The sequence below is a fragment of the Spermophilus citellus genome (assembly GCF_964194105.1).
Source record: "Spermophilus citellus genome assembly, chromosome: 15".
In the NCBI taxonomy this organism is placed as follows: Eukaryota; Metazoa; Chordata; class Mammalia; order Rodentia; family Sciuridae; genus Spermophilus; species Spermophilus citellus.
This window is the reverse complement of record NC_138195.1, coordinates 82,375,693-82,401,341: the sequence shown is the minus strand read 5'-3', so window position 1 is coordinate 82,401,341 and position 25,649 is coordinate 82,375,693. Positions and strand designations below refer to the sequence as shown.

Below are 25,649 nucleotides of genomic sequence, written 5' to 3'. Positions count from 1 at the left end.
GGTTTTCAGTGTTTCATGTTTCTAAGTCAGAGAGACGTCAACTCTGGAAGGGTAGATTTAATATTGCGTAATCAACAAGGTGATACATGACAGGTAAAATACTCTTAACAAAATTATTTAAGTTCATAGCATTTAGCCCATTTCTTAATTACATATTTTAAAAATCATAAGAAATTCTAGATTCATAATCTAATCATTTTTCTGATTTAATCAAAAGTGAAATTCCATCCTGACTCCTCCCTTTTCAGGCTGTGGCCCACAGCCTGGTTAAGGGTCCTGGGCTGACAATGGAGGAGACCCAGGTCCGAGCCCCACTTCCTGGGCTGAGTTGAGATTTTTATGAATAGCTTTTCAAGGAAGTGGCCTCCACTATAAAAGAAAGGGCTGTGGACTAGCTGAGAGAGATCCTCAAAGTCTGGCCAGTCACTGTAACTTCTGGATTGGATAGGGCTGGGATCTCTTTAAAAATATCAATTTCTATCCTGCTTTTCTGCTAAGACATACATACCAATATAGTAGTTTCTGGAGGGTTCCCAATGTGAAGTTACCCAGTCCCCTTGCTCCGGGTAAACTCTGAGGGCCCTTCTGTTCTTGATCATGAGAGATCATGGTCTTAAAATTGGTGTACTGATGGCCAAACATTTACCAATCAGAGCCTTGTCCCTGGACATGTGAGGCAACAGAGATGTTGCTGTTGCTATAGGTTGAGTATCTCTTATCCAGAATTCTTGGGAGTAGAAGTATTTTGGACATCAGTTTTTTTGTTTTTTTGATTTTGGAACATTTACATAGGTGACATCTTGGGGACCTAAGTCGAAACATGGAATTCATTTTTCGTATGCACCTACACAACATAGCCTCAAGGTAATTTTATACAACACTTTTAGTGCACCTGCATTTTGACTGTGGCCACAGGAGGATAGCTGTGGAATTTTCCACCATGGCATTTTATTGGCACTCAAAAATATTTCAGATTTTGGAACATTTCAGATTTGTGGATTAAGGTTGCTCAGACTGTATTATAGGGCTGTGGCCACTGCTGCTTCTAGATGATGATAATTCTACCTGAATTGAGGCCTCCTTTGTGGTTCACAAGTTGTGTTCATATAGAATTTAACTGAACCCTGTTAGCAATTCTGTGAAGTCAATTTGGAATTAATAACCCTACTTTTGAGTGACTGAGTCTCAGAGTTTAAGGGACTTTTGTAGGTTAACAGTTGAAGGTTAAAATTTGAACTCAGGTTTTCTTCCTCGAAATCCAGTTCTCCTCCTATTACAAACATTCACTCAAATAACAGAAGGAAGTGAACCCATATGATCAGAGGATGTAGGGAGAGAGAGTGCTACAAGGTACTAAACTTCAAGTTCAGAAGCCTGGCCACACATTGAACACTGATCTCTGGGTTGTGCCATAGAGGATTCATGTCTAAAAAAAATAAAGTGTGGATGAGAAGGGGGCCTGGACTTGGGTGAGGTAAGCAAGGATCCTGGAGTGCTTGTTCTGGGCATCTTGAGAGATGGTCAACCCTGGAGAGTGGGCATTTCTTGACATGTTGAGCTACAGGTGCCTCGATTGCCTCTCCCCAGTCCTGGCCCTCCTCAGAGGCAGAAGAACCTGTGCTTGTTGAGTTGCTGTGTTGATGGGCCCTTAAGCCTCCTTATAGAATGGACTTGAGGCCCATTCAGGTTTAACTTGTCAGTGTGAAGCCATAGGCCCACTGGCACCCACCAGAACAGTGATTTTGCTTATTAAAGACAGAGTTAAGTTTCACTCTTGATTAAATTAAATTTCTTAATTACATATTTTAAAAATCATAATTAAGAAATTATGGTAGATGGTAGATGCCATCTGCACCTGTCTAGTCTCCATCACTGGTCAACCCAGGCAAGTCTCTTACCCTTTCTGGGGCTTATTCAGATGATGAAAAATGATAGCACCACAGCAAAGAGGGCCCCATCTCTTCTTAGGACTTTGAATAATATTTGAGGGTGTACAAATATAAAGCCCATGCCAGGCATAGCGGCATACCTATAATCCCACCAGCTCAGGAGGCTGAGGCAGGAGGATTGCAAATTCAAAGCCAGCCTCAGCATCTTGGCAAAGGCCCTAAGCAACTCAGTGAGACCCTGTCTCTCTACAAAATATAGAAAAGTATTGGGGATGTTGCTCAGTGGTTAAGTGCCCCTGGGTTCAATCCCTAGTACATATTTAAACACACATACACACACACATTGTCCTTCTTGATTACTGGCACCAGACACATTTGTGGAGTTAAGACCAAGTTTACCTGTGCATATAGTCAATCACCAACTGTTAGGTCACAGACAGGTGATTAAAAAAGGAGATAGCAGCTGAGAAAGTTAAAAACTAATGTCAAGAAGCTCAGACTTGCTCTAAACAATTGCTTCTGACTCTGATTCATGATGTCTCGCTGTGAGTTTCACATTTCCTAATCGACAGGGTCACACATTTAAAAACTCATGTTGATGAAGATTGTTGGCAAATTGGCCAATTGCAAGTTAACAGAAATGGAAACTGCATGTCATTTGTTAACTAATGACTTGTTTTTAAAGGCTGTCTCTTGGTAAACTGGGATGAGAAATGGTAACTGAAGATGGTGGTATTTAGTGGCAATGTGCTATTATTGATGAATGTCTAATGTAAAAGGAAAGTGTCATTCTGAAAAGAAGCTACTATTAATTCTTAAACAGATATTTACTGCCTGTCCTATTTCTCTTGGCTTATAAAGGACTGGGTACCCAGGACTGTGCAATACTCCGATGTCCAGGAAGGACAAAATCTAACTCAGCATAGTTATCCCAGCACTCTGGGTGTGGTCCCATGGAACTGAAAGAGTTCCTGCTTGGCCTATAACCAGTTCTGCTGGGGAGGGGCCCTGCACTTAGCTGGAATTCACGGTATTTAAAAGGTTTCTTGGTGAAGATTTTCCATTTGGAAATTTACTGTCCTGTGTGCCTGCTGGGTGACTTGTTGGGACATCCCTCCACTAAGGAGTGGAGGTAAATCATTCCATTTTACTATCCAGTTGCCCATAAAAACCAGTGCCTTCTCTTTTCTACTCATAATGAGGTACATTTATTTGTTTGGACCATATCCAGCTGGCTGGCTTGGGCATGACTGCATTTCAGACATTTTTAGCTGGTGCTCCTCCAGTAAATAAATTTGCACCAGAGGGCAAGTTGAAGACACAAGGAAGGGGAATGAAGTTGCTGAAGTAACCTTGAGGACTGTGTCTTTCTGTCTCTAGGCGCCCGTTTCCACCTGGAGATCGAGTCACGTTCAATGGGAGAGACTGCCTTTGTCAACTGTGTGCACAGCCGATGTCTTCTAGCCCCAGTGAAGCCACCTGCTCCGGCAGTAAGTGCTCTGATGATCTGATGGCAGGAACACCTCTGTAGCCCAAGGGTGAGGGTAGCTTGGGAAGGTTCCTCTCTTCTTGAGAACCCCGGTTAGCTAGAGCCAAGACCAGTGCTTTCTGGGACATTTTCCATTGTTAAACATGATGTTTGATGAATCCTCCACTTAAATCCAGGCAGGGGGAAGCAGCTCCAGTACTTCACAAAGACATAAATAGAGTTGGACATCAAACTGTCATTTCTGACAGTCCATGAAAGAGAAATAATTATAAAACCTTACACTGGAAATGCCCATCATGGAGGTTGAGATGGGAGGACATTTGGTGGCGATGTTTTGGAATAGCTATCTCCACTCACCTAAGGTACCGATGCAGCCATTTCTGCTTACTGTTCAATAACCTTTATTCACCTCAAAGACTCTGACATTTGTTCCTCTGAGAACTTACTCAGTACCTACAACATGTGTTCTCTGAACCGGAGATACAGAGGAGCAAAACCACCCCTCCCAGCTCAGGAGGCCTGCTTGCTCCTGAGAGCACGTAGACAAATGCATACACAAAATATCTAATATGTGACGAAAATGAAAGTAGAAAATTAAAGCAGAGTCAAGGGACAGCATTCCTGTGGGCCAATCAGACAAGGCCTCTTTCAAAAGGCAGCACTCAGGGATTTGAAGGAAGTGTGGGAAGAAGGTGTTTGACGTACATCGGGAGAATCGTGATTATTTATGACAAGGGCTTGTCTTACCTGTAAGGCTCCAAGGAGAAACAGTTTTCCTCTGCCTTCCCCAATATGGTGGCACATTGTACTTTTCTTCTAATATATCCATCCAAAATAACACTGGGTAGATCAGTTAATAACTTTTGTAAGTCAATGTATTCTGAACTCTGGGTACCAAGTTAGGAAGCTCTACTTCATCTCTTTCCTGGGGCATTAGGAGTCTTTGAGAAACCTGGAATAAACCTCCTTCAACTCTGTGAATCTTAATATATAAGAATGAGATAATCATTGCCACTCAGAGGAATTCTGTGCAATTCACAACAATGATTCCAAATATTCCCATTAAAATGGAAGACATATTAAAAAATAAGAATGTTCTTACCAAAGCACTTGCATGAGATTAGATCTTGACCATGGAAGGAAATCTATGTATTCCTTATTCAGGACACTACTAGATTCTGAGCATGTGAATTTATGTGACCTGTGGATGAGTGACAGCAGCCTGGGCAGGACCATCACTACACAGCAAGGCAATGCCCCGGCTCCTAGTGAGGTTTCAAGTCCTTTGCTTTTTACCCTGTCCCAAGCCCAAAGGAAGCAGTTAGCCCCAGGTTGTTGGGAAGGTGACCTGGGTGGAAATAGTCACCCCATCATTTAGGGGGGCTTACCATGAAAAATCATTACTAAAAACTTTGGAGGAATTCATCAGTCTACTTAAGAAAAGGAGGTTTCTATGAGTCCTTGGATCTGACGACAGCTGTAGCAGAGGGTCATGGCATACAGCCTGCAGTAATAGGCGTGGACGTGTCTTCAAAGTGTCCTTTGGTCCACTGTTTAGATAAGTGAGAAAATCGAGGCCCATGGATGTACTTGAGGTCACACAGCCATACAAAGATGTGGTAGGGTCAGATGCAGTTCTTTGGGCCCCTAAATTTTAATTATTTTGTGTCATCTATACTCCAAATTATTTGGTTTAGGAAACAGAAGCAGATTCTTTTTAAAGACTTTCAGTCCTCTCAGGCTGTACGATTTGGAAGCATGTTCTCTACTCACAGCAACATCAGAATGATTATTCTAATTTTTATTAAAATTTTGGGTTACATTTATAATTTCCATTTTTTGTTGTTGTTGTTGTTGTGCTGGGGATTGAACCCAGGGCCTTGTGGATGCTAGGCAAGCGCTCCAACAACTGGGCTATATCCCCAGCCACTATAATTTCCATTTTTATGTGTCACACATTTTATACACATAAAAATTAAAGTTAAGTAAAAAAAATGTAATCGAACTCAAATCCATTGCATTTTCAATACAATATTTAACCATTCTTGCTTCTGTGCCAGTGGCTGGGCCCAATCCTATTTCCCCCTTTCCTTCCAGTGGGTGCATTCCTATGCAACTGCTTTGGGTCAGAACGTTTTTATTTTTAAGAAGTACTTATCTATTTAGGTAAGTACTCAAAGCCATTTATAGGGTGTGTGGGTGTCTGTGAAGAAGAGAGCTCTTATATATGGATCCACACATGCAAAATGCCCCAGCGAGCCAGGCAGGCACACACATACTACAGCAACGGGAATTTGCAGCAAGTTTCTGAAATTCCTTGGCGCGTATTAGAAAGCATTTGGTTGTTATTTGTGGTTCTCCAAGAATTACCCTATACTTCCAAACCTACTCTGGTGTGACTTCAATTCCTACTTTAAAAAAAAAATCAAATGACTTTTGGTCTGGGGCTGTAGCTCAGTGATGGAGCACTTGCCTGGCATGTGTGAGGCCCTGGGTTCGACCCAAGCACCATATAAAAATAAATAAATAAATAAAATAAAGGTGTCCATCTACAACTAAAAAAAAAAAAAATAGTTTTTTAAAAAATCAAATGACTTTTTAAACTTGGCAAAGGGCTTCCTACACAGAAGCAGAAAAACTGACCATCTTTTTTTAGTGTAAAAACTTTTTGTGATAATGTTCACAGAGTCCATGAAATACATCAAAGGGATGAGAAAAGGGCCGAGATCCTCTTTTCCCTTTAAAATATTCTCTTTGGAAGTGAGTCTGCTCTTCTGAACCAGAATTATTCCACGTTATGTGGCCGGTTTCCCATAGTCACAGGATGTGAGGCAAAAACCACGAGAGGGGGACAGAAGCAGGGCAGGGTGGGAAGCAGAAGCTGGGGCGGAGGCTGGGAGGAGAATTTGCACAAGATACTCTCCCTGTGAGCTTGCTGGAAAAAGCTCCCTCTTCGGCTGCTCGGTGGCCGCCATGTCTGTGTTGGTCTGTTTTAGGAAGACCACCCTCTGGAGGCCTCCTCAAAAAATTCTCCTAACATTTACCTCATGGTGTGCCAGCACTGTGACACCAGTTTACACTATCAACTCATTTAATCCTCTCACACCCCTATAGGTTGGTACTAACTGTGCCTGTTCACAGATGAAGAAACAAAAGGTCATGGAGGTCAAGTAGTTTGCCCAAGGTCACTTGGGCTCACACCCTAGCCATCTGGCTCCAGATGCCAGGCTCCCTCCCTGATGCTTATTTTACCATGTGGATGTCACTCTCTGATTCTCAAAGACGGGGTGCTGAGCCTCAGAGCAGACCTGACGGGTGGGTGTGTAGATGGTCTGTGAGTGTCCTGACCCCAAGGCTGTGTGCACTTTTCTACCTGTTGTCTCCCTGTTGTGTCACAGTTTGGTAAGCAGAAGCCCTCAGGAGGTTATTCCTAGAAACAAGTTGATTCAATAAAAGATTATTGCCACAAATTAGTTTAAATGGTTGCTGCATCCAGCCCAATGCAATTCGATTCCATAAGCAATTGATGTGCTCTCAAATGGAGGTGGTAGTGAAAGGAACCTCCTGGGGCTGTGGGGAGCACTAACTTTCTAGCTGATTCATACTATTTAAAAAATATGCACAGAAGACATTACACTCTACCAGAAAGTCAAGGACAGTCCTCTGCAGCTTAATTCTACCTCGTTTTGGTGTATTTTCCTGTACCTGAGGGACTGGATTCCCACAGGCTAAGGAGCAGCACAAACCTGTGTGGCACCCTCGGGCATATGGAATCGGGCTTCAAGTTTCCTCCATGGCTCCTGTCTATTTCAGGCACCTGAGCAGGAGTGGGCTGCTGTCTACAATCACCCTTTCCCTTTCCAAGAGTGTCTGACTAGCGTCTGATTGCATGTGGGTTTGGCGATTGACAGAGTGAACACCCTCACACAAATACATCCAAGCCTGTCTTTCTCCCTTCCCTCCTCTACACAGACCTCCATATATAGCATCATCATTATTCTGACTGCAGTTGGATCTCCCACAGGTATCAGGGCAAACGGTGTAGTTGGACCAAATTTAAATCTTTTCAGATAAAGAGTCACGTGCATGTTTTCAAACAGGAGGAAGACACTTTCAATCATTTCACTTTTCTTTTCGGTGCACCAGCTCTTCCCAGTTGTAAGATAATTTTAATTTATCTGTAAATGAAACATCTCTCTCAAAACATCATTTGCAAGTTGAGTGGGAACTGTCTGCTGAAGCACCTAACCATAGGTACAGTGGGGAAGCTCCCCCCAGGCCACATCCTAGATTTCCCACTCACTAGCAGTGTCTACCTCTCTGTCCTCCTTTTTCTCATCTGTAAAATGGGATGGTCATAGGCACCTACCTTGTACAATGAAGTGAGTAAATGCATCGAAGTGCCGGTCACTTACAGCTTAACAATACTAACAGTGACTTATTATGGAGGCATTGACTCCCTAATGTTTGTGACAGTCCCAGTCCCCACTTTTTGTACAACTGCTTTTTTCCTTTGCTGTTCATGATAGCTGCCTTTATAAAAACCAGTGGAGTCAGGAATGTATCCACACTTGAAGCCCATGGATTGCTGGAGTTTTGCTTGTGGCAATGGGTTTTATAGCTGGATCCCCAAAAAGAGATCTTCCCTTGTGGATATTAAGGAATGAAATGCTTCAAAGATTCAGGGCACATGGTCAGCACAGGTTAGTGTTCGTTGTTATTCTTTAAGGAAGTGGTGAGGGGAGAACCTAAGCTTAGACTCAAGGGCAGGGCCTGAGGGTTGAGGAAGTGGGTTCACATTCCACACCTACCTCAAGTCCTGGTCAGGCCTCTTCCTAGCTGTGTAGCCTTGAGCAAGTTACTCAGTGTCTCAGAACCTCCAGGCCTTCGTCTACACACTGGAATACGGCTACTTCGAGGGGTTGTCATGAGGACCAGCTGCAGTGCCCCTTGGAAGGACAGTCTGCCTGAGGGAACTTGAAGAAGCAGTGCAGGGGGACCCCAGGCTGCATTCTCTGCCCTGAGAAGTGAACCTGGAAGGACAGAGCTGGGGCCAGGTGTAGGAAGGCCTTGAGGAGTCTTTTTAACCTAGAGAACACTAACCTGTGATACCGAAAACTTTGAATTTGCTTGTGCCCCTTGGCAACAGGCACCCAGTGTTCCCAGCAAACCCGTACCTTGAAAACAGTATTCTAGAATGATGGGGGGGGGGCGGTGATGGTAATAGTGGGGTGCAAAATGAAATATTTGGATCAGGGCTGGGAAGACACTGGTGATTGTGGTTACAGGCAACAGTTGTGAGAAAAGATGATCAGGGTAAACGAAAGGACCATGTGAAGGAAAGATCTAAGATGTCATTCATTCATTCATCAAACACCTACCTCACTGAACACCTACTAAGTTCCAGGCTCTGTTCTAGGCACCAGCTAAATTCTCTCACAGTTAACATGTTACATTACTGTGACGCATTTCTCCAACTAAGACACCATGGGCACATCAATTGGTACATTCGGACCGCATTTTAATTTTTTTCATGAGTGGTCACCTCCACTCCCAAGAGAATGATATTCATTGAATATAAGGACCCTGTTGTCTTTCTTATGCAAAGCCTACCACATAACGTCCTAGGTAAACATTCTAGAAAATGAACCAAAGCCTTCTCTACCTTGAAACGAACTCACATCTCCTCTTTCAAAATGATAGGTTTTAAGTGTTTTTTTTTTTTTTTTGTAAAACAACACAAACAGTTTAGGAGTGTACAAAGAAAGATGAAGAGCACCTAAGTTCTATCACCAAGAGATCTCCTCTGAGCATTTTGGTGATCATTCTGGATATTTCCCTAAGTGCTATAGGTTTGTGTGTCATTGTGAATGTGTACAATTTTGTGCACATTTTTTCCCATAGAATTTTGTTCATGTACTTTTTCAAAAGTCATTCTTCTGAATGTCACATAAAAGGTTGAAAGCTTTAAATTTGCTTGTGCCCCTTGGCAACAGGGCACCCTGTGTTCCCAGAAAACCTGTACCTTAAATGTCTCTTATGGCAGTAATAGTCATATACCCCTGTTCTTGGGACATTGATCTGTTCCACCAGGAGAGGAGCTACTAATGGCAAGACTTGTTCTTAGGATCAGCACCATGCACATGGTGAACACAGGAATGTTTGTTTTGTGCGTGAATTAAAAGCATGTCAGGAGAGCTTTTGAGGGAATAAACCTCTCTCCCAAGCCCCAGTGGTGGGGTCTGGCCCTCCTGAAGATGCTTCGCAATTTGGTACGGTCATACACAGGTACACAGGTGCATGAGAAGTGACCTAAACTGGCATATTTAAACTCACTTTTATTTTCCCATTTCACAAGGGTTTCCCCTTAGTCACAAGAAGAAATGGTCAGTAATTGCTTGAGATCAATTTGTTGATAACACAGTCACAAGTTTGTAAGAAAGTGGAGGTGTGAGGGAAAGTGTCCCTCAACTTTGTGGTGGACCAGGAGGTCACCTCTCCCAGTGTTTAGGGCACAGGCCTCTGGCCTGGTGTGGTGGCTTCAGCTTTCTCTCCTGGGTGGGAAGGGGTGTTGGGAGAGTGGAATTCGCAGAGTAGCCAAAGGTTCCTTCCAGAGGAGTGAGATATTGCAAAGAGGGACCTTTTATTCTCAGACTTCTCAGGCTGAAATCTTTAACAGAGAGCCCAGAGTGATGCCTCTTCTCCCTTCACCTGAGTCGGAGTTACCTCAGCTGTAAGAAAGGAAGAAAAGTCCCAGCTTTTCACAGGGAACAGGTACCACTGAAGTATTTGTTAAAAAGAGCTTTCAGTGAATAGAAAGCTAATGGCATTTTGCGGTTTGCTGTTCCCATTTCAGTAGCTATGTGTCTTACATAATAACTAACTTATCAGTAAGGTTGGAATTTTAATGGTTGGAACAGCAGTCTTTTTCCCAAGTGAATTTCAATTTTTAAACAGCAGTAAAAAGTCCCCAGCTGTTCAAAAGGATTGCTGTGTATCCCTATAGTTGTATATTCCTAGGGATTTTCCTTGAAAGCAAATTTGAAAAATTGTTTATAGCAGTTGTGCCTCGGCACGGAGAGAGAGAAATGGGTAATGGAGGGAAGGAAAATGATTCTTCCTGTATGAAAACATTTTTTTTAACCTTGTGTTTTTATCTATGTAAAAACCAAAGTATCCCAAAAATGAAATAATGTTAATTTTACAAAGTGAAATGAAAGACCTATCCAGACTGAAGTCTCACTGTAGTCTGCCCTTGCTATGACCTTTAGTCATGTGTATTAAGTGACTGGTCACATGAGGAATGCGCAGAAGCTGACATTCTACCCCCTTTTTATTCTTCCTGTCTTTGGAATAGAGTAAACGAACAGCTATTTGCTAATGAGTCCCGAATCCGAGAAGCTGACGTAGAATCAAGTATGGTTTCCTCTTTGGCAAGAACCCATGTGTGCCTAGTGACCATAGCCAGTTAAAGATTTATCATAAAACTCTTCACCAAGTTAAAGTTTACAACTAAATTAGGGAAATAAGCTCACAAGCAAACCTTCTGGGTATAATATTTTTTAATTGAGGTGAAATTCACAGAGCATGAAATTAACCGTTTTAAAGCCACCATTTGGGGAGCCCTAGTGAATTCACAGCACTGTGTAGACACTACCTCTCTAGTCCCCAAACCTTCTCATCACCCTTAAAGAAAACACCGGTGCCTGATGAGCAATTATTCTCCATTCTGCTCTTCTTCCAGCTCCTGGCAACTTCAGTCTGCTTTCTGTGTGGATTTACCTATTTCCAGATATTTTATAGAGATGAAGTCATACAGCCTTTTGTATCTGGCTTCTAAATGTTTTCCAGATTCCCACAGATTGCATTGTTTATCAGTACTTCCTTTTTCCGATGGCTAATATTGAAAAGTATGGCTCTTTTGCCCATTCATCTGTTAATGGGCATGTAGGTCATTTCCATCTTTGGCTCTTGAGTACAGTGCTGTGATGAAGAAACACTAACAAATATTTGTCTACATATTTGTCTTTTGAGCCATGGTACAGTTTTTAGAGAGGTTTGCTAAAGACTATCAAATCTTAAAAGCAATGGCTGCCAGTTTTCCAAACCTTTCCCAGGAATCTTTGCCCGGTAGTATGGCAGGCCATGACCTGGGCACCATTGAATGGTGTCAGGTGGTGGCAGGTAGCAGAGGCCACCCAGAGCACCCTCTCTTCTTGCTCCCTCCCCGCTTCTTGGTTCTTCTCTTTTCTATCCCTTTTCTTCTTCTGTTGCTGGCTTGAGCAATGACTCCATGGCCACTGCTCAGCCTGTTGGCAGAAATTTGCTCCCCAGTTCTCCAAACTCTCCAGAAAAAGTCTGTTCAGTAGTGCTGAGTTCACATGCTTTGCACTTCAGCAATGTTAACTCTGTCTTCCCTGCAGACAAAATGTGTAACGCTTGTCCTTTGGAGGAGTGGCTTGGGGATCAAATGATGTTTGCAGGGCGTGTCTGGTTATAGATTGTAAGCAGGAAGGAGGACTCTGCAGGCCCACAGGGACCCCAGTGTGTGCTCAGTGAGTGCTCCCTCGCCCTGTCCACTGAAGCCCTGGCCTGGACTTTTCACCCATGCAGGTTGAACGGGCTGGAGGTTGCCGTGTGACCATGCCACGATTAGGTGCTGTTTGGCTTTGTTTTGGCTTCCCAACACTTTCCTCTTGCCATACAGGTAGCATTTTTAGGCAGGAGAGAATCCTGTGTTCTTCTGATAATGTTACGGGACAGGTGAAGAAGGGACCAGAAAGCAACAATGTTTTCAGAGCCTGTCCCCCACCAGCTGGCCTTTTGAAATCACCAGTTGGGTATTTTGAAGTTGAGAGTTTACTTATTGGGGTGATGATTTATTCTGTATTTTTTAGTTCTAGTTCCAGAAACATACATGTACACACACACACACACACACACACACACACACACACACACGAGTTCTCTTTGCCAGGACTTTAAACCTACAAATTAGAGCAGGTGACAAAACAGTGTTAATGTTTATGCTAATATTTTCTTATTTCACATCAAATAAAATCTCTATTACTTCCCCAAGAATACAGACATGTTACAATTTTTTTTATTAATTGTCCGGGAAATGGAAGGATCTCTGTTCAAGAGATTTCATACGATATGTAAGGCAACAGATATTGACTTTAGGCAGACATCAAAGTTTTCAGCTCCTAACGGCTTTCAACAGCCTTTCCAAAATACATGTTTTACTTAGTATTTACATTTACTATCAACTATCTGGCATGACTGTGGTAAGACACTCACATCATTCATGCTGGTCCAAGCAGGCCATGAGAAATGAGTCTTTCTAGGCTCATCAGAATGGGTCATCAAGTCCAGTCCTGAGTGCAGGGACAGGTTTCGTGCTATTTAGAGTCATCCTTCAGTGGTAGCTAGCAGAAAATTCAGACTCAACTCTAATGCTTTGTATGAGTCTGAGTGGGTACAAGTCCACAATAGGCTTTCTTCTATTTCTTAGGTGTTTTGTGGAAATGCCTAGCAATGCTAACCTGGGGATTCCTGCCTAATAAATTCTTGATGACTTGAGAGAGAGGGATTCCTGGTCATGAATATAGGAAAGAAACACGCCTAACATGAAAGGGGAAAGTTTTTTGACCTTGAATCTATGACACTCCCAACAGCATTCTTTGGACATTGGCTTAAGGGATTAGAATTGGAAGTTGGAAAGATGTAAATGGTCTATATTTATGAAATCTCTGGCTAAAGTTTCTACCACTTCACAAGCACGTATGATATGGAGAAAGACAGGAGGGAGTTTCAGAGACTAGATTTTAGAGGATTTAGAGGGTGCCTGCTGCCAGGCCTGCCTTCGCCTGTCCTGATGAGGCTGACGGTCTGTCGCTGTCATGGCCCAGAAAGTCCTGTTTGTTGTGCAGTGTTGTTTTCCAAAGACAACAAGAAGCTCCACTTAAAATAGTGCGTCAGAGGCCACCCTGGATTGCCATGTTTCCACCATGGCCATCAAGACAGCAAAGCGAGCAACTGACCTCAGCAGGGACAGGGGTGACTGTGGAAAGTCTGTCTCAAGGTCAGGTCCTTTCATAAATCACTCTGGCCACTTTTAGCATCTGAGATGTCAATCATTTATAGCACTGAGACCCCCCCCCCCTTTTCACAGAGTGGGAACACTTTGCACCTAGGATTTGTCTTCTGATCTCATATTGCTTTTCTGGGCAGCCTAGAAATTCAGAAGTTAAAAGAACAGAACAACAAAAAAATCACTCTTGAAAAGTGCTCAGCCTAACAAGTTTGCAGTTTCTCATTCTGTTTCGGATTTTTTTTTTTTTTTTTTTTTTGGTACTGGGCATTGAACCCAGGGCCTTGTGCATAATAGGCATGTGTTCTCTCCCACTGAGTGGCACCTCAGCCCAGCTCCCTTCTTTCTTATGTTGATCCCATACTCATGGTATTTGCCATGACATGCTAAAGAAGAAAACTGGGGACTCATTTGCAGTGACTTGGTTTAAATAAAAAGCATGGACTGTGCCCTGTCAACATTTGTCAACTCCTAGTTGTCTAATTTGGGACCTGGCAACATTCTACAGCCCGGATGAAGACGAAGATCAACATTCAACAATATCTACTTGCTAGACCAAACTCTCATCCCTAATAATGGCCTTTATGATCAAAAGAAGATTTTCAAATACCCAAATCCTTTCTACCTTAATGATGTTAAAACTGTAGGCCATGCTAAGCAAAATAAGCCAATCCCCAAAAACCAAAGGTAAATGTTTTCTCTGATATGTGGATGCTAATTCACAATAATGTGTGGAGACACTAGGGAAGAGTTACCTTAGATTAGATAGAGGGCAGTGGAGGGAGGTGATATGGGGATAGGAAGGATAATAGAATGAAACAGACATTATTATTTTATGTATATATATGACTGCATGACTGATGTGATTCTGCAATATGTACAATCAGAAAAATGGGAAATTATACCCCATCTATGTAGGATATTTCAAGGTACATAAATGAGTTCTACTGTCATATATAATTGAAACAAATTTTAAAAAATTAAAAAACTATGGGCCAACTCTTATTTTTAAAATAACATAAGAAAAGTCTGGATTTTTTTTTTTTTTTAGCTCTATGTCACCCACTCAAGGGCCTCTGAAGGCCAGGTTGGCAACTTAGATGCTGTGTTCAGTTCAAGCATGAGAGCAGATGGCCATGATACTTAGACTCTCTGGAGGGGTGGGAAGGACCTTATAAAGTGGGCAGTCACTTTGAGCCACCTCATAGTCATTCCCATGAAGGAGACCATGTGGTAGAGGTTGAGGTAACCTGTGGAAGGCTGGGGTCAAAGGCAACTTAGTCACCTAACAGCATCTGTCCTGTGTTCTGGTTGCTCTCCTGCTCCCCCACTCCCTTCTTTGGGACAGAGCAAGTATTCTTTCACATCCTGTCTTTATCATTTGATCTCACAAGATTGGGAAATTCATGTTCTATAAGAACATTTGGATGGCAAGATAAGATGTCCTTAAATGAGGACCTCAATAAATCAAACCCTGGAATTTAGACTCTGAGATTGGCCAGGGTAAAGTGCCTCTAGTTAGCAGCCCATTAGAAGGATATTTTATAAGGTCTCCAAAGTCTTATTCCACTTTCTATTAATAGCACCCCAAGTCCGAAATGATTTGTTACTATTTATTTTTCATCCATGTGTGTGGCCATGAATTTATGTGATAATTTTGTTTTGGACAAATACTGCTTCTGTTTTTCTTCTTATTGTAATAAAAGATTCTGGGGAAAGCTTGAATTTTCTGGAATGTATCTGGGCAACAGTTTCAATACTGAAAGTTGATTTTTTAAAAAAATTCTTATTTTAGATAAGAATTAAAGAAAGAAAGAAAGGGCATGTTCTGACTGTCTCAAAATCCCAATATATATTTTTATGGTATCTTAGTATCACAGCAAGCACTGATCAGTGGCGCTTCCCTTGAGACTTTGTTTTCACTTTGGGTGCTTAGAACTGAACCCCAGCACATGCTAAGCATGTTTCCTACCATTGAGCTATATGCTCATGATTTTTTTTTCTTCCCAGCAATATGGATAGGACCCAGGGCTTTACACATACAAGGCAAGTCCTCTACCACCAAGCCACTCAGCCCCTAGAACCCATCTTTGGAAGTTGGAATACTCATCACTATTGTCTTCTGCTCTGATGCCTTTGCCAAAAATTCTGCAACACTGGGAACAGTCCCATTCCATATTCTGAAGGCTTTGATCATTGATGGACAGATGCTCTGAATGGCTGTTACCAATTTTGTGAATGACTGAGCATGTCCAAAGCATGCAGACCTGAGAAGGCTGAGATGGGTGGAAACTGAGCCATCACATGTTTGTTCTTCTTGCGGCTCCATGTACCCAATCTTCCTTTCCAAAAGGCATCTTTGCAGAAAAAAAGACATCTTTTTGTCCCTTACCATCCTGAATGGGGAATTCTAGGAAGGCAGAAAATCATTCTCAGGGAGAACATAGGTGTCCAGGTTGACAGGACCTTAAGTGCACTTAAGAGAAAACCTCTCCTCTTAGCTTGGGAGCAACACCCTCCTTCCAAGAGCCATATGTCCCTTTCTTCAGCTCAAATACTTTTGAAACCCAGGTGTCCATGGGCCTCTGCCAAAAAGTATTAGAAAGATTAAGGCAGACAGGCAGGATCCTTATTAATAATGATATTTATGGCCTTTGAACAAAATGATAAAAATATGGAACCAGGTGTGTACTTGGATGTGAGTTGAACTTGAACGTAAGTAGCCAAATCCCTACTTTGCTCTGGCTTTGGTGCCAAGAGTAGAGCTTGAGGCAAAGAGTTTAAGGCTCTTTTTTTGTTTTGTTTTGTTTTTCCTTTTTTTCCAGAACACTGGCTGTCATTAGTGGATTTTGTTTCCCTGATGCTGCTCCATATTCACCTATTTCTGACTTTGACAGTAATTCCAGTGCCAATCACCAGCTTTCTATATTTATCAGCAGCTGCTTCAGTGATGTGGAAACAATTTTCTCAACAGCTGAAAAACATGCAGATAGAGAGTAGGACGTTTTGTTCTTTATAAAGGAGCTCAATTGGAGCAAGCACGGAAGAAGTGAACCATCCAGTGCGCTCTTTATCTCTCTAACTTTTACACTTTGCCCAGCAGGACTTCAGGCTGCTCTAAAGGAAGCTGTGGCTTTGTCCAGAGGGAATGGGCATCCTTGGTGGAATATACTGGAAAACTGGGACCAGCTGACGCGGGTGGTTTTTTCTTATCTAGGAGGCAGTCTTTGTTGATTTGCTTGTATCATAAAGTTTGGGATGGAGGAACCTTTGCCCCAGCCTCCTCTTCCAGCCCAGCTTGGCTGTCTGGTTTTAAGCATTCAGTACTGTATGAATATTTCTCTATTAAGCACCATCCAAATGCCTGCCTTTGATAATGGGCAGGACTCAGAGTCTGAGTGGTATAGACACCACCTGTAAGGTCAAGGGCTTTGACTAGGATTGGTACCATGTTCACCATAGCAGCCCTCAGGGAAGAATATCTTGGTGGTACTTGTTCTCCAATTGTTCTTCTTGCATAGCTCCGGAATGTCTGGATGCCAAGGTGCTTGACTAGAGTCAGGAAGCAGGGGAAGACCTGTTGAGTACATGTGTAGTACCAAGCCTTGTGCTTGCGAAGCACTTTACAGTGATGATCTCGCTGCTTCTTCCCAGCAAGTAGCTGCTATTGTCAGCATTTTGCAGATGAAGAAATGACAGTTCAGAGGGAGTAAATGACCCAAGTTTTCCCACACCAAAGCCCATGCCCTAATCCAGCAGCCATCTCCCTAGACTTCTCTGCTCATGTAGGTGGAGACCTCAAACTGCTCTGCCAGCCTTGCTGAATCCAACAGCCTTCATTTGTAGAGCTGGAAAAATATCTCTCAAGTTTATTTCTTCCTTAAAAAATTCTGTTACATGGCGTTTTTCTTAGTTTTTAAATCTTTGCTGCCACCTAGTGGGAATTATTTAATGAGATGCGTTAAAAAATTTAATTCAATTGAACTAAAACTGTTTCATCTAGGAAGAGGCAAAATTATGGAGATAGTAAAAAGTTCAGTGGTTGCCAGGGGAGGTGGAAGGAAGGGGCAAGTAGGCAGCGCACAGTATGTATAGGTGAAATTATTCTATATGATGCTATAATACTGTATATGAATCACAAACTTGTCTAAACAGAATGTCCAGAATGCTAAGGTCAACTGTGGGCTCTGGGTGATAATCATGTGTCAGTATATGCTCTGCAGTGATAACAAGTGTGCCATTCTGGTAAGGGGGGGGGCCAAGTTTATGGCAGCAAGTGGAATATAGGAAATCTCTATACCTTCTGCTGCTCAGTTTTTCTGTGAACATAAAACTGCTCTGAAAAGTCTATTTATTTAATAATCATCAATTCATTCTAAGTCTATACTGTGCTCCTACTCTTCAAAAAAAACATTTTTTTTTTGGTAGCAGGAATTGAACTCAGGGGCACTCAACCACTGATCCACATCCCCAGCCCTATTTTGTTATTTTTGTTAATATTTTAATATTAATTTTTTAATAACTTTTTATTTTATTTATTTTTATGTGGTGCTGAGGATTGAACCCAGGCCCTTGCACGTGCGAGGCAAGCTCTCTACTGCTGAGCCATAACCCCAGCCCTTCAATTTTTTATTTTTATTTAGAGACAGAGTCTCACTGAGTTGCTTAGTGTCTTGCTTTTGCTAAGGCTGACTTTGAACTCTTGATCCTCCTGCCTCAGCCTCCTGAGCCGCTTGGATTACAGGTGTGCACCACCGTGCCCAGCGAAAATTGTATTTTTAAATAAATATTGTGGCCTTCCATTTTTTTCTTGATAATAAACTGCCAGATGTGAGATTCCTTTATATTTTTGATGGGATATGGAGATACACATAAACTGTACTTTAAAAAAATACTTAGTTTTTTTGTGTAATATACGCTCAGTTTGTAACAGGCTGTGCTCTAAGAAATTCTAATCTATAATATTCAGAATTGACATTTTTAACCTCATGCTTTTGTTGTTGTTGTTTTTAATATTCTCGTGGTTAAAAAACAATTTGTGTATCACAGAAGATGTGAAGTAAAGTCAGGTCCCTCTCCACAGAGGGAAGTTTCTTAAGAAGGTCTTGCTTTTTTCCCATGCATGTTCTATTCTGGGTAAGCATGCAGACTCTTTACTATTTTTCTATGCATGAGCTTATGCCATGAGCACTATTGTACAGATTGCTTTCCTCACTTGATCTATTTTGGAAGTCCCACATCTACACAAAAACCTACCTCATTCTTTTTTTTTTTTTTTTTTTGGTACCAGGGATTGAACTCAGGGGCACTCAACCACTGAGCCACATCCCCAGCCCTATTTTGTATTTTTATTTAGAGACAGGGTCTCACTGAGTTGTTTCGTGCCTCACTTTTTGCTGAGTCTGGCTTTGAACTCTTGATCCTCCTGCCTCAGCCTGCCAAGCCGCTAGGATTATAGGCGTGGCTAAACCTACCTCATTCATTCTAGCAGCACTTAATATTCCATTGTTGGTTGTGCTGTGATTAATTTAGTGGGTCCCTCATTGATGTCAATATAGACTATAATTCAATTTTTGTTACAAAATCCTATAGGGAACACACACACAGGCAAATACACACACTCTTGCAAAAATATGTTTAGAATAAAATCTTAGACCTGAAGTTTCTGGGTCTCAAACAATGTTAACACTATGCTACAAGCTCACCAGACACACACCTGAGATTTAAAAAAAAAAAAAATACCAAAACACAGGTTTACTTAACTCACTGCAGCTGGGAGAGATGAATTGCGCACCATGGTTGGAGTTTGAAGAGAAGATTCCAGGATTTGGACTTGTGCTGGGTACCTACAGCGAGATTCCAGGGAGCGGGAGCAGGGCTGGGATGGGTGTTATCAAGAATCAGGAGCAGGTGGGTGCTGGGGTATCCTGAATTTCTCCAGGAGAGAGTCAAATTGGGCTGGAAGCATCTTTGGTAAAGGAGCAGCAGTCACAGCTGTGGTCAGAAGAGGGGGTTGTTTAATCACTTTGTGCACTGAGGAGCCTGGTCTCGGTCTCATTCCAAATGTGGCCACTAGTGGCCTTGCTGGGTCCCTCTATGGGTCCTGTATGTAAGTGGGGACATCATGGACAATTGCTGGCAGTTGTTTTCTTGGGTGCATGGATTAGACTGTGTGTACCCATTTATATTCTTCTGGTTTTTTTTTTTAAACACTTCCCTAACACAATGAAGTATTTCATAATCAAAATAATAATGGCAGCTATAATAATAGCAAATGTTTATAGGGCCATTTTGAATGTGGCAACCATTGAATCCTCATCAGAGGCTTGAGGTGGGTGCCAGTAGCATCTCCACTTTCCTATCAGGAAACAAGGCTTCAAAAGGCAAGTGGCTTGCCTGGTCACGTAGACAAGCATCGGAGCTGGGTGCAGGACCAGGCTCTCCAACTCCAGTGCCCACACTCTGCGTTCTCCTCTCTGCTTTTCGGAAACCTGCCAAGGATAAGTTAAAGCTAAGGAATTAAGAGTCATTTAATCGATGATCACGAGTCATTGAGAGGCTGGTTTGGGTTGTTAAGGAAGTCGTCTCCCATTTACAAAAGTGAGAGCTAAGGGCCAAGTTCCAGGAATCCATAACGCCATGTTGAGTGAGGGAGTCAACCTGCTGTGCTCAGCTACTTCCTTGTGCTCTCAATCAATAAAGGCCTGTGAGGGCTCTCTTCAAATCACAGCCAAGACACTATAATTAAATATTCTCTGGTCCAGCTGGAGCTCACAGGGTACTTAACCCCCCAGGAAATAAAACAGATGAAGGATCTCATCCACTTGGATCCACAGAGGTTCCAGCAGCTGCCTTGCTGTATGAGGGTGGGTCCTGTGAGGTGTCCTGAGGAAGATTATGTGCAGGAAAGGAAAATGGAATAATATGGTGTTTACCTGCCTAGCAACAGGGTTGAGGGGCGTACACAGGGGTCCAGAAGCCTGCATGCTTGGCTTTGGCAAAGGAAATGTGTGGTGACCACTGGCTCTGCTCTCTTCTAGACTGCGCTGGCTGCGGAAGAGACATCAAGAATGGGCAGGCGCTGTTGGCGCTAGACAAGCAGTGGCACTTGGGGTGCTTCAAATGCAAGTCCTGCGGGAAGGTCCTCACTGGGGAGTACATCAGCAAGTAAGACTGGGCTGGGGGGTGTGCGGGTCCTTGGAGTGGGGATGGGCCCTTGTGGGTGCTGTGCAGACCCTGCCAGGGGCCTCTCCTCCTCAGACCAAATGAAGTACATTCACATCCCATAATTGTTATGAACTTTTTGCTGTAAAACTTTAAGAAATAATTTTGTTATTTTGCCATAATCTGGCTGCTATAAACTAAATGACTATCAATTGTCTAATCATTCCAAAGCTGACGTAATAGTACACCCTATGTCATAACCAATTAAGCATCTAATAATTTCCCTTTTTTTTTTTTTGTCCTATGTGAAACTAGTAAGACTTTCTCCTCCTCCTTTGAATGTGTAGACTCCCCCAAAGCACATGCAGCCTAGGCACTGGGCTCTATCCGTAGACCAGTGTCAAACCAGCCCAGGAAGCCTGTTCATTTTGAGTCAGAGGTCTTGTGGATGATAGCTAGGGTTGAGGAAGTAAGTGGAGTGTGGGTGGTGGCAGCTTTTAATGCACCCTGCAATGACAGAACTTGCTATTCTATATCTTTATATGCCCTTTAAAAATTTCCCCACCCACATGAAATCACCCATTCAGAAAAATTAATGAATTTAATTGAAAAAATATAGTGAAACAAAAAAGCAGCTGCGGTCTTTTACCTTGGAAATCTAGTTTCATAGTGGACCTGAGTTCAAGCAGAAACACCCTCATTAGAATAAAGAATTCCAGGGTTGACGGTGGTGGTCGGCCAAGGAAGACCAGAGAAGATTCGAGCTTCTAAACTGACATTGCAGGCTGGGCAGGCTGGGCAGGCTGGGCAGGCTGGGCACCTCGGCTCTCTAGAGGGTGCTTTTTCACTCTCTCATGCTAGATCAAGCTGAAAATGACATGTTTATTATGCTCTGAGGTCCATGGAAAGGGTCCTGGGTTCTCGGGCCTCCTAAGAGCTGAGGAAACAGAATCTGCTGGTTGCTGGGTGGCTTCGTCAGGCCTGTGAGCCCAAGGAAGGGGTGTGGGGAGAGAAGGTGCACCTGGGTCCCCCAGAGGCAGACAGCACTGAGCTCACCTCTGGAGCTGGTCTGGGCTGCCAGTGAAAGGGCAGGATCCTGGGTCTTCTGCTGGTTAGTTCTGAAACCATCCGGGAACCAGCAGCGGGGGTGGGCCTCCTCCTGTGTGGCCTGGAGATCGGCAGCTTTCCCTTCTGTGACAGTGGTCGTGTCTGGCCAGGTCTCCAGGCAGGTGGAAGCTGGGTGAGGCATAAACAAGTTCTGGTAAGTTCTACCCCCGTTCTGTGGAGAGGGCTCAGGGAAAGGTGACTTCAGTGTCCTCCTCCATCTGTGGCTCTGGTCACCTCTTCTTAGGAGCTGAACACACTTTTGTCTTGCAGGGATGGCGCCCCATACTGTGAAAAGGACTACCAGGGGCTCTTTGGTGTGAAATGTGAAGCTTGTCAACAGTTTATCACAGGGAAAGTCCTGGAGGTAAGTGACAGAAAGTCACCGCCATTTCCTCAGCGTCCTCAGAATCACTAGAGAAAGCCTCCTTTTCTCTTTGCCTTCACCTCTGACGGAAGAAAAGTAGTAGCAGGTGACTGTCAGAGAATCCATGGGCTGTGCTGTCCTTGAGGGCGATTTCTACCAAATGCTCTTTGGAAAATTGGAATGATGGAGAATTTGAAGGGGGGAAAAAGAATGATAAAGACTGTTGAAATGAAAAAGACTCTTTTTATTTTTGGAAGTTAGAAGAGGAAATGAAGAGGGTGTTAGAGTCATGTGGGTACATATGTATATCTGTGTGTGTGTGTGTGTGTGTGTGTGTGTGTGTGTGTGTGTGTGTGTGTAAGGATACAGACCCAGGAAGCAGAGGTTCAGAATCAGGGCTAAGAAAGGGTGGGTGAGAGTTGAAGGTGTTGACTTCCCCACCCTTAGAAACCCACATCCTGTGTGACCCAGAGCAACCTGTGGCTGGGGCTAAGCTGAAGTCTGTCAAGTTCAGGTGTGACTGCTTTGAGCCGGCCAGCTGAGTTCCTGTGTTCTCAGCAGCTGCTCACCAGTGTCTGCCTATGGGCTGAGCCAGTCTCCTCCTGGGCCAACACACGGGCTTCTGGGCCAGAGTTCAGAGGCAGTCACTGCCCCACTTCTCCCAGGCCTGTGGGGCGTCAACCAGGTCCAATGGAAAAGTCAAGATCACCTCCCGTGTCACCCATATTCCAGGGTGCAGAATGTGTGCTGAGTGGGGCTGGGTTAGGAAGCCCAGCAGCTGGCAGCAGGACAGACTGGTCCTGCAGCTTGTCACCTCTTCCTTCAGCACCAGGGCCCTGAATCCATCTAACCATTTCCAAACTTCCCAGTAGGATGTATTTCAGAGACACAGGACACATATCCAGGGAGCCCCTGAGGTGTTTCTGGGCTGCTGTCTCCTGATTGTTCACTTTAATGTGTTTGATTTTAGGCCAAATGAATGTCACCTCAAATTAAAAAAAAAAAAAAAAAAAAAGGCTGAGAAGAGTGCAGAGAACGGGGGCAAGTGAGACTTTTGTAGAAGTCAGGGTCCAGAAGTCAGTACAGGAGTGCCTGTGAGACTGGACCCCCATACCCACACCTGGTGAGGTGGGAGGAGGACTCGCAGTTTCTCCAGTGAAACTTAATGCTTGGCCCAAGGACATTTTGAGACTAGGGTTTTGGTTGAAGAGGAGGAACAAGCCCTGCAAGGCTATTGGAGAAGGTGCTGTAACCCACCTTACTGAAGTCCAAGTGGTCCTATCACAGTCAGTACTCAAAGTGGAGTGATTGGTCCTCCCCTGAGTCTGTCTCTCGTCTGTCTGTAGGGCCCCAGAGAGCTCATCTAAGGAGGTGCTTAAGTGAGGCCTCACCGAATCTCCCTTGGGGTTCCCGAGTTTAGTCTCCTGTGTAAGACTGAATAAACCTGTTGAGTTGGGAGCAACTGGGAAATTTCATTTTAAAAGAACAATAATAAAACAATTTCCCAGATGTTCAGCCTTAGGAAGAGGCAAGAAGACCCCGAGCAGCATGGTGCCTGAATTTGAGACCGCCATGTTTGTAGAGAGCACAGATCAAGTCAGCCATCTCTAATCCACACATGGATCTGTGTTCCCCAGAAAGAGTTGGGGCAAAAGGACTGGGTGTGTGTATCTGTGTGTGTTGTTTGCTTTCAGATTTAATTCAACAGCTGTGGGAAGGAGCATCTAAAATAAAGTTAGATCCAAGAACATGACATTTTGAAGAAATCTCTGCTTACTCTGTTTTCTCCCTCAAGGCCCAGGTAGTACAGTGTTTACTGGGGCGGCAAAGGCCTCTTCCCCAATTGGCTTCGGGTTCCTTCACTGGAAGCTGCTTTGTGGGATTTAAGGCTTGGACACTTTCCTAAATGCCTTCAGAGTCTGGCCACTTGGGAGCAGTTTGCACGTTCAGGCTGAGACTCAGGGTCCACCCAGCAGGCGCTGCTCGGATGGGCGTGTGATCTAGAACAACGTCCTGCAGAGTTAGCACACCACCATGTGACTTCTTGTGAGTCAGCTGGGTTTGGTCACTGAGAGATCAGAGGCGGGGTGGGGTGGGGGGACGCAGGATTAGTGTCCACACACTCCACTTCCCTCCATGCCTTGTTCTCTGACCCGGTTGTTGGTGAACCACTGTGATTGTGAATCAGTTGTAAATACTGCGGACCTTGTTTGTGTCTTTTTCATTTATTTTATCCACAGAGATGATCAGTTTTTCAGTTTCTGGTGTTTGCTGAAATGATGATGGCTTAAAACAGCAGGAATTTATTCTGAGTCCTGGAGTGTAGACATCCAAAATCAAGGTGCCCTAGGGTCACACAGTCTCCGAAGGGCTAGAAAGGACCCTTCCTTGCTTCCTCCAGCTTCTGGTGGCTCGTGGCATCCTTTGGCTTGTGGCTGGATCCTCCACTCTTACCTCCATCCTCACATGGCTGCTTCTCTGTGTCATCTCTGCTGTGTTATCTGCCTTCTTCTAAAAGGACACTTGTCACTGGACAGAGGGCTCACCCTGACCACCCAGCATGACTACTACTTCTCAAGATCTTTAGCTTAATCTCATTTGTAAAGACCCTTTTCCTAAGTAAATTAGCACTCTCAGGTCCCAGAGATTTGGTGTAGACATATCTTTTGGGGAAAAAGGGTCACCATTCAACCTGTTCCACCTAAGTATCAGCGCTGGGAGGCCTGAGCTCAGCTTCACTTTTAGTTGAACACTCACTAAGGATCAAGGGCACACTAGAGCCCCTCTGGGTGTGGTTTCACTGAAGTTCCACTGGACACCTGAGGGAGCTGAGAAGGGGAAAGGGCACAGGGCCTTGATGGGGAGAGAAGCTCCTGGCCTGAGCTGTGTCTCTGATTCCTAAGTACTTTTGGCAGTCCTGCAGCTTCTTTGGGTCAGTCTTCATCCACAGGTAGAGGGACTGGCGTGTGACTTTTGAAGCTCCATCCTGCTCTCATCTCTGTTACTCCTTCATAGCTGTAAAGCCCACACATCTTGTCATCCTGGAGAGCTGGGGGGCCTGAGGACCATGTGGCTTCATGAGAAGAGCTTCCCAGTGCTGGGAACCAGAGATCTGCACCTGGAACTCAATGACTGGGGGACCTTGGTCAATTCTCTCAACTTCCTTGAGCCTCCATTTTCTTTTCCTTGATCACAAACATTAAAATATACACGTTCATCCAGGACTTGGGCTGCTTGACTCCTAAAGTCTCTTTGATTCTGCGGATCTGAGTTTTTAGTTTTCCTTGTCTTGTGTCTAAGGCTCAGAGCCAATTATCCTTTTCTTTTTGGAGATATTTTCTGGAAACTGATCTCTAACACCCAGCAGCTAGCCTGCACTCAGATTTTAGCTTTATTATCATTTGCTTTCAGTTTTGTTTTCAGTAGCAAGATTCTCTTTTAGGGAGATCTTGCTATAAATGGCACTTCTTTAAAAGATTTTGCTAATTAATCTATAAATTCAGGAGCATTCTGAAGTTGTTTATGGCCTGCCTCCTAATTAAG

At 43.6% G+C, this 25,649-nt stretch overlaps 1 protein-coding gene across 14 annotated transcripts in view; it reads left to right on the top strand.

Annotated features, from left to right (window-relative positions):
- Positions 1-25,649, top strand: part of ABLIM1 (actin binding LIM protein 1) — a 274,277-nt gene that overhangs the window by 156,756 nt on the left and 91,872 nt on the right. For all 14 annotated transcript variants that reach the window (XM_081268061.1, XM_081268059.1, XM_081268058.1 and 11 more), the window contains 3 exons: positions 3,270-3,379; positions 20,512-20,638; positions 22,013-22,106. In XM_081268061.1, the coding sequence (XP_081124187.1) occupies positions 3,270-3,379; positions 20,512-20,638; positions 22,013-22,106 (331 nt within the window). The remainder of the gene's footprint in view (positions 1-3,269; positions 3,380-20,511; positions 20,639-22,012; positions 22,107-25,649) is intronic.